The 9,342-nt window shown below is 58.5% G+C and overlaps 1 protein-coding gene across 1 annotated transcript; it reads left to right on the top strand.

The window, feature by feature from the left end:
- The first annotated feature begins 6,094 nt into the window (after positions 1-6,094).
- Positions 6,095-7,984, top strand: POLD4 (DNA polymerase delta 4, accessory subunit). The gene is made up of 4 exons (XM_039235475.1): positions 6,095-6,402; positions 6,667-6,822; positions 7,038-7,149; positions 7,514-7,984. The coding sequence occupies exons 1-4, from the start codon at positions 6,306-6,308 to the stop codon at positions 7,536-7,538; spliced, it is 390 nt and encodes a 129-aa protein (XP_039091406.1). The 5' UTR covers positions 6,095-6,305; the 3' UTR covers positions 7,539-7,984.
- Positions 7,985-9,342: the final 1,358 nt, after the last annotated feature.

The raw sequence follows: 9,342 nt of genomic DNA, 5'->3' as shown, positions 1-9,342 counted from the left end.
GAAGTCCGAGGCTTAACTGACTGAGTCCCCCAGGCGCCCTGTGTCTGTTTCCCTTTTAAGCAGATAGCATCTCGAGGGCACATGCCACAATTTATTCATCCATTTGCATCCCTACAGCATTTTAGCACAATGCCCTGGACCGAACTAAAGTACTCGATAATTTAATACAAGCTGATTTAAAGAATGTCAAGACAATAGCGTATGAGAAGCCAAGAGAAGAGTTTCAGGGAGGCATCTGATCAACAGCGTCAGGTGCCCCAGAAGCGCTGAGAGGAGACTTGGGGGGAAACCCGCTGGGAAATCTGGACGTCACAGGCGACCTTTGCAGGAGCACCTGGGAGGTAGACACCACTTGTGAGATTAAAGGAGGTGATGAGAAAGAAGAACGTAAATGTATTCTCTCAGGCATTTGGTGGCCAAGCAAATACCTAGGCAGTAGCGGGATCAAGGCAGGTTTTTCGTGTGGTTGGTTGGTTTGCTGTTGTTTTTATTTATTTTTATTTATTTTATTTATTTATTTATTTATTTATTTTCAAATTTTTTAAAAATGTTTTATTTATTTCTAGGAGAGAGAGAGAGACAGCATGAGCAGGGGAGGGTCAGAGAGAGAGGGAGTGACAGACTCTGAAATAGGCTCCAGGCTCTGAGCTGGCAGTCAGCACAGAGCCCGATGCGGGGCTCGAACCCACGAACCTCGAGATCATGACCCAAGCGAAAGTCGGACGCTTAACCGACTAAGCCACCCAGGCGCCCCATGCTGTTGTTTTTAAACAGAAGACACGTAAACATGAGATTGCTGCGGGAGGGGTGGGGGGTAGAGAAGAACGGAGAGGGGCAAGCCGAGGAAGGGAATCATAAGGGTGCTGGGCAGCCACACGCAGGTACACACGTCTCTGTCATGGGCTGTGACGTTCCCGAGCAGGCCAGAGATGGCAGGAGGAGAGGACAGAGTGAAGAGAGGGCGCTTCCCAAGGCCGAGGACCCACAAGCAGGAGGGGCAGAGAGTTGAGGGTCAAGGGTTGAGGGTCGAGGGCCGAGAGACTCCAGAGGGGCTTTGGAGAGGCGGAGAGCTGCAGCACACCCAGGGGCCACGGTTGGTCGCAGGGTCGGGTCGGTTGCAGAGGGAAGCAGGGGAGGAGAGGGACCGGGGAAGGGCGTGCAGGCACAGAGCTTCTCGCCCCCATGGGGATGCAGAGGGGGCATCATAAGGCGCAAGGTGGAGGCGGTTGGACTCAGAGGACAGCGGAGCCAGAAAGGGCATTTCAGAGCCTGAGTTATTTTTATTTATTTATTTGTTTATTTATTTATTTATTCATTTTTATTTTGTTAACTTTTTAAATTTATTCGTGAGAGAGAGAGAGAGAGAGAGAGAGGCAGCATGAGTAGGGGAGGGTCAGAGAGAGAGGGAGACACAGAATCTGAAACAGGCTCCAGGCTCTGAGCTGTCAGCGCAAAGCCCGACGCGGGGCTTGAACCCACGAACTGTGAGATCATGACCTGAGCCGAAGTTGGATGCTTAACCGACTGAGCCACCCAGGTGCTCCCAGAGCCTGAATTCTTGAATTCTCCCCCAAATAGCTCCCTACTGATGGTGTCAGGATACCAGTCCCTCGTTCGGGTTTTGGTTTCTGGCCATGAGGCAGGTGGTTCATGATAAATGACAAGTCATCAGGCTTTTCTATGAATTTCTTACTGGTTCTCCACCCACCGCTGCTCCAGGGGAAGTGAGGAGCCTGCACTGGTTCTCTCTTAAGAGTGGCCTCAGCGGCGGGGGCCCCGGTACGCAGGGTACGCAGAGGTCAGCCTACAAACGTGGAATGCCTGGGGCCTGCGGTGCCACGGGAAGGAGGACATTGCTTCTGGAAGCCCTTCTGTCCCAGGAAGGCTAGGAAGAGTGGGGGGGAAGGAGAGAGGCTCTCCCCACCCTCTCCATCCAGACAGCTCGGGGCGGGTTAGGAAGCTCAGCATCCTCTTGGGTATCTGCAAACGCACGCGAGAATGTGCACAGGATAGAGACCGGTCACTTCGGGAGCGGGGGTGGGAGTGGGTGTAAAAGAGGTGGAGGGGTGGTCAAAGGGCAGTCAGGCCTCGCCAGCTTCCTGCCTTTGCAAAGACTGACCCGACACCCAGGACTTAGGGCCCTCTCAGTATGTGAAGAGACTCATTCAAGCGCTCATCTTACAGACAAGCACGCACAGTCACCCACTTGCCACAGCCACCCCGAATGGGGAAGGGCCAAGGGAGGCCCTTGTTCCCTGTAGCCTAGAGGGTAAGGGCCAGTGATCCAGGCCCCGGGCTGAGTGCTCTGATGGGTGGTTCCCTCTCAGCTCCCCCTTCTTCTCTGGAGCCACAATTGTCCCTGCCTTTGTCCCTTCAGTTCTTGAGCTCCCTGACTCAGCCTGGTTCCCCAATTCCCAGCAGCAGACAAAGCCCTTGTCAGTGGGGTGGGGGTGGGGACACTGAGGAAGTAGCCGTGAGGTTTAGAACCAGAGTTCCAGCCCTCTCTTCCTCTCAACCTTCAGGGTCTTGCAGCCTCCCTAGTGCAGAGGTCACCTCCAGGCCCCTCCCCAACCTGCCCTGATCTCTAAGGCCTGGCCGATGGGGTGGAAACTAACTAGGACCTTCCTCCCAGCTAGACAAAGTCTGACACCTGGTGGCCAAGGTGAGAAATGGCCAGAAGGATCCCTTTTCAACCGTCCCCAGAATTTCTCCAGGGCCAGGCTGGCCAAGGTGAAAGGGAAGGTAATGGGAGGAGGCTCAGAGGGGGTGGTTGGGACGAAGCAGAAAAGACAGCCTGTGGCAGAAAACCCCACCAGACGCCGGGGAACCTTTGCCTTCCATCCGGCTCCTGCCCCTCAAGCGTTGTCAAGCCCACAACGCTGGAGAACCTGGAGCCGAGAGAGGTGGGGTGTCTGGGAGGGTCCTGACGGACTCAGAGGAGCTGCCTGCAAGAATTCTGGTCCACAGGGTGGGGAATGGGGCCCACGGCGTGTGCGTATGTGGGGGCCAGGGCTCCGAGTCTGGCTGCCCAGAATCTCCAGCTCAGGGTGGGTGCCAGGGCCTGAGGGCCTGGCTGGGGAGAGGGAAGGAGGGCAGGCTACACCCACAGGCTTCTGGGGCCCCAGGCGGCTGGGTCTCTCTCTACCTGCCCCCACCTTCCTGGCTCTGGCTGGCTCTCTCCACAAGCCCCACTATGAGCTGGGGGAGGGAGAAGGAGCTCCTAGGGCGCCTGCGCAGTGCTGAGGCCCCCCCGCCCCCAACCCTGACACATTGTCCGAGCTAAGCCAGGCCTAATCCACTTCCCCTTGGAGAAGTAGGCAGTGGGCCTCCGCCCTCAGGAAGGTGCTGGGCCCCTGTTCAGGCTCTTCGCTCTCCTTTTCCCTTGAGGTCCCCCAAGACTTTGGTCTTGGCCTGAAGCGAGGCCCTTGAGTGTTCCCAGGCCGCGACGTGAAGGCCACTCCTGCCAGTCCCATCACCATCCTCCGGGAGTCAGAGCAGACCCAGAAACAGGCTCCTGGGTCTCGGGAAATTCTCTGAAGGACGGAGAACTTAGCCCCCAACTCAGACCTCTGGCCTGGCCCTCCGGGCTGAAGCCCAGGTTGTGACAGGCCCCACGGTCGCAGTTTTGGGGACAGACTGGGGGGCTGCCTGAGTAGGGAAACGGGTTCCAGGAAAAAAGGCGATGCGGGCAGACAGGAAAGGAAGGAAGAAGGAAAGACCAGAGGGTGGGCAGGCCGAGTTACGGAAGGGTGCCAATCGGACAGCGACGGCTCCAAAGCTCCTGGGTGGCAGCTCCTTTGAGCCTTGCAGCTCAGTCCCACTACTGCCTGACTAGGACAGGAGGGCGATGCTGTGGGTGGAGAGTTCCCTGAACTCCAGGCCGGAAAGCCGGTCCTAGGGTGCCTGCGCTTGAGCTGACTGCCTTGATGGGTGCAAGCTACAGGCCAGGCTGGGTGGGAGTGGTGGGCTGGGCCTGGGCCAGGCAGAGCCGGGGGCGGCTGGCGGGGACGGCCCAGACAGTGCCCGAAGAGCAGGTCAGGGTGCCAGAGGAGAGAGGGAAATGGGCTCGGGCGGCAGTAGGAGCCACTGTGGCCGCCCGGCGGCACACCCCATTTCACGCTCCCTGGGCGGTGGCAGGGCCCCACGGCTATCAGCTTTCATGGGTGGGAAGGACCAGGAATGAGGAGGGGTCTGCCCCACCCATGGCTTCCTACTCCGTCAGGGCTCTGTGGATTCGGGAGCGAGGTGCCACACACCTCTGGGAACGCCCTCTGGGGCGACCGAGGTCGGTCCCACAGAGCCTGGGCACCATCCCTCTGTAGCGTGCTCAGTGCCTGCCTGGACCCCCTCATCTCAGCCCTTCCCAGGCCTGGCGGAGAGAGCCTCCCTGCTTCCCTCCCCAGTGCAACAGGGCCGCTGTCTCCCTCCGTGTGGGCCCCACTTAGGCCACGAGGCAGATGGGGGATTAGGCCAGGCCCAGCCCAGAAAATACAGCAGGGAAGGGCCCTGCAGCTCTGTGTAGTGCACTGCCGAGCTCTGACTCCCACTCGGGCCTCCTTGAGGAAGTGGATGGGGAGAGCCAGGCAGGCGGAGGCCCCTGAAGACGTGGCCTGATCCTGCTCCTTCCCTGGTGCTCCGCTCTCCAGAGCACTTTCCCCTCTCATGCTGGACCCCAGAGCGGTGGAGGAGGGGCAGGCAGAAGCCTCTGCGCAGGCTCTCGGCCTCCTGGAAGGAAGACCTAGATGGGCTCTCTAGAGGGCAGTTAGGGTTGGGCTGGTCCCTGTGCTGATTCCCAGACTCCCACTGACCAGCGCTTTTGCCTGCTGCCAGGAAGTTGGTGGGGGGGAGGCGGGTGTAGGGGTGACTCAGCGATGACAGGAGCCCAAGGGACAAAGGTCATGGGCGGAGAATTGAGAGACACTGTTTACAGCAGCCTGCCTCCTCCAGGAGGTCTTCCAGTGCTAATCCAGGCCTGTGGTCCAGCTCATCTCTGACCCACCCTCTCCCCTGCCCTGTTTGTTAGGAATTTATCCTTGCGCCGACAACTTGTGTGTCCTGTTTCCCTACGCCGTTAGCCTCTGAGCTTCTGGGAGGGGAGGGCACAGACTGTGGTTTCACTGGGGCCCCACAACGCCCGAGACTATCAGCACTTCCTACTTTCAAGAACCATTTTATGGGGCGCCTGGCTGGCTCAGTCAGTGGAGCATGTGACTCGTGATCTCGGTGTCGTGAGTTCAAGCCCCATGTTGGGGGTAGAGAATACTTAAAAACAATCTTTAAAAAACTCATTTTACATCTATTTTAGTTGAGCGAGTATGTGGGAAAATGTGGAGAACAGTACTTGGCGTACTGGGAGTGCCACATAAGTGGTGTATTGTTGGTATTTTCTGCTCATACCGTCATATTGGTGAGAGGGCGGATTTTACTGATGAGAAACTAGGGATGCCAATACACTCCCGCCTCCTGCTCAGGGTGGACTCTTCCTGACCAGCGGGGTGGGCATGGGGCAGGCGCAGGAGCCCGAGAGTGTTGACAGGGGCGACGCTTGCCTGGACTGAGAGTGGGCAGGCTCTTTGGGCACAGACTGTGAGAAAGGAGCTTTGGAACCCATGGGCTTCTCCAGCCAGGTCTCCTGGGGCCAGTGGGGGTGGGGTGGGAGCCGGGAGGGGGCTGGATTAGCCCAAACTCTCTCCGGACCTCCAGACCTGCCCCCACAAAGCGCTACGGGACAAGGGCTGGGAGCGGAGGCTCCAGCTGGACTCGGGAGCTACCAACCGGCCCGGCCACGGAGATTAGTGAGGCTGAAGAGAACATTTGCCTAGGAAGGGAAAACGGGAAGTGACAGGCTAAGGGTAACGCTCTATAAGTCCCCCGAGACCCACTGCAGACCAGTGGAGCGGAGGGGGGCAGGAGGAGGTGGTGCAGCGGGGCATCTTGACAGGTCCCCCACCCCAGCCTCACCCCTTCTCCCCCAGAACACAGCTGCAGCAGCTGCTCCGCCCCCTCCGGCTGCGCCGCCTGCCATTGGCTGAAGTCGGGCCCCGCCCCACAGAAGTGGCCAACCATTGGCTTAGGTCTTTAATGTTTGCGTGCTTGTGGGGGTGGGGGACAGGCGTCATTCCCTGGAACCGGTGGACTTCCTCTCGGCTAGTCTGGGTCACCCTGTCTGCCCGTCGCTGGCCCCAGGCTCGCTCTCTGGCCCCAGCCCTCTCTCACTCTCTCTCTCAGCAGCTGTCTCTCTCGCGCCCGCTGGCCGATCTCCTTCCCCGCAGTCGCCTCCTTCTCTGCCTGCCTGGGTGGCCGCCATGGGCCGGAAGCGGCTCATCACTGACTCCTACCCTGTAGTGAAGAGGAGGGAGGGCTCCGCTGGGCACAGCAAGGGGGAGCTGGCACCAGAGCTAGGTCTCTTAAGTGTGTGTGTGTTGGGGGGGATGGCGGGAGCAGTGTACACCACCGAGGGGCATGAGAGGACGTGGGTGGGCGTGGGTAATGGCAGGGGAAGTGAAGTACGTCCTCTACTTCCTAGTCCAGGCCTGGTAACGGCCGGCAGAGGCGGAGGGGCGGTGAGGGCTGGGGAGCAGGGGCGCAGCTGTGAAGTGAGAGGCAGGGGGCTGCCCTTGCAGGGCACAGACCTGGGCAGGCCTGAGGAGCAGCATGTCATTGCAGGGGAAGAGCCCCAGCCCCTGAGCGTGGATGACCTGGGCAGGCCTGAGGAGCAGCATGTCATTGCAGGGGAAGAGCCCCAGCCCCTGAGCGTGGATGACGCAGAGCTGGAGCTGCTGAGGCAGTTTGATCTGGCCTGGCAGTATGGGCCCTGCACAGGTGAGAGACTCTCAGGCCCCGGGAGCTCATCCTGGTGACAGTCTTGTCATCTGCACGTCCCTGAGGCAACCCAAGCCCCTGCCTGACCCTCTTGGGCACTGCCTCCTAAGACTGGGGGGTGTGGAGATCCCAACACACCCCTCCACACACATTGTCTAGCCTGGACTCTTCCCCACCTGCTATGAGGTCCCAGTGACTTCTTCCCACCCCGGCAGGGATCACACGGCTGCAGCGCTGGCATCGGGCAGAGCAGATGGGCTTGGAGCCACCCCCGGAAGTGCGTCAGGTGCTGCAGATGCACCCTGGAGACCCCCGCATCCAGTACAGGTCAGAGACAGGCCCGGGAGGGCTTTCAGGGGAGCCAGGGCTTTCGTCAGGCACCAGCAGCCTACTGGCCCAGGTGGGGCCGCCATGACCTGAGGAAGAAATGGAGGAAGGCTTCGGGGCCTTGCTGAACGGGCAAGCAGGCTCTACAAGGTACCTGGCTCAGGAAGGCAGAAGATTGCTTTAATACTTCTTAACTCTGAGCTAACAGTGGGGGAAGAGTGCACCCCAGGCCCAAGGGACTGTCTATTTAGTACCAAGGGGTTGGCCAAGGACTATAGGCCATGGCCAAGAATTGGGGTAGGTGAAATCAGACCAAGGACTTAACTGACTCTCTCTGATTTTTCCCTCCCCTCCCCTTGCACAGCCTCTGGCATGTCTATCCCCTTTGAGGTGCCACCTAAGACCTGCCTGCTATCCCGGGACCTCAGGACACAAGTGGGGGTCAGTTGCTGCCCCCTTGGCTCAGTTCTGCCGTGAAGAGTGTTTGGCTGTGAAGAGGAGAGAGGCTGAGTCTGGAGGTCTCAGCCTGCCATCTAACCAGCAGGCTCCTGGAGCCCCCTCTGGGAGCCAACACAGCTGAAGCTTGCACTTCCTACATGGAGAGTGGTCTCTGAGGACAAGGACTTGACCATGACCCTTCAGACGCCTGCTACACACCTCCCTAACCACGGTCCGGGGAATAGGGTGGCAAATAGGCACAGCCTTGGACAAAGCCAGACTCAGGCAGATATCTAAGAGGCAAAGCCACGCTCCCCACTGAAGGCTGGGAATCTGAGGGCAGAACTGGCAAGGGGTTCACTAAAGTTTTTCAATAAAGAACAGTCTGGAAACTTGACCTCCAGTGCCTTAATGTGGCCCTGTTTGGGCTGGCAGCAATCAGCAAGTTGATAGGTGGGAGAGAGCCGGTGCTATGCTTTCCCTCTGCGGCCCAACCCTAGACCTGAGATGGAAGAAAGACGCCTTTAATAGATGGTGGGACAAGTCCGCATTAGAGCTGAGTGACCTCTGGCACCCCCTCGTGGTGTACAGGAAAACTACTCTTTAGTCACCTTCAAAGAGCAGCCAGAGAAAACCTACAGACCTGCCATCTGGCTTGCCCAGTGTGGCCCACCTCACAAACGTGGGTCCTTTGTCAGAGGAGAATCCATAGGGCCCACACACCATAAAGTCCAGACCTACGCATTCCTAGCAAGCACCTCTCCTTCCCACGTTGGGGCTACCTGGATCCGAAATACAGTTGGGGAGGCTTTCAACCTGCGGCTCCTGCTCAGAGATGGGCATCGTCTGATGGGCTTTGATGGGGAACTGGGTGGAGCAGAAGCAATGCTTAGGGGGCCCTGGGATGGTATGACATGGACAATGGAGTCAGTACCCCTCACCCTGTGTCTACCTTCACTGCATCCTGAGCAGAGACTGCACTACTATTAACTCCTTGGGGACAGGCCTACAGAGCAGCCAAGTGGCCCCCTCAGCCCCCACTGTAGTGGGTACTGCCCGTGCCTCAAGCTCTTTAAATGAATAGTCTCTCAAGTTCCTAAAGGGCCATCAAGGTAGATTTTACACAGGAGGAGCCGAAGCCCAGAAAGGCCCTGTGGGGTCGCCCGGCAGTACCAACAGGTACGTGGTGGCGCAGCGGTGAGAGGCCACATGCACCAGGCTCTTCCCACCTGTGCCCGCCGTGCCCAGGCCCCCACCCATTTGCTGAGCACCTTCTGTATGCCAGGCTCTTGAGGTCCTCTTGGGTGTTGTGAGGAGGTGAGAGAAGACACGCAGGTAAATATGTCACGGAGTGGTCAGTGGTAGGCAACATCAGAGTTAGAGGTCAAAGAGTGCCAGGGGTGCTTAGAGAGGTTGACCAGGGAAGTTCCCTGACAGGATGGCATTTGACCAGAGACCTGAACGAAGCACAGGAGCGAGCCTTGCACCTATGGGGCGCTCGGGACCGAAGAAGCAGCAAGCACACTCCAGCAGGCAGGAGCATCCGCAGGCTGGCCCAGGAAGAGCCTGGAGACCAGCGCAGCCAGGGCAGAGGGAGTGAGGGGAGTGCAGTGGGAAATGGGGCCAGAGAGATAGCAGGTCAATCCCACAGGCCTTTCAGGCCTAGACAAGGAATCTGGATTTTATTCTGAGATAGGAAGATATTGGTGGGTTTTAAGTCAACAAATGACATAATCAAGCTTATGTGTTGAAAAC

This window comes from Hyaena hyaena, unplaced genomic scaffold (genome assembly GCF_003009895.1).
Source record: "Hyaena hyaena isolate Hyena2069 unplaced genomic scaffold, ASM300989v1 scaffold_98, whole genome shotgun sequence".
NCBI lineage: Eukaryota > Metazoa > Chordata > Mammalia > Carnivora > Hyaenidae > Hyaena > Hyaena hyaena.
Note: the sequence above shows the minus strand (reverse complement) of the source record. Positions and strands in the feature narration are given on the sequence as shown.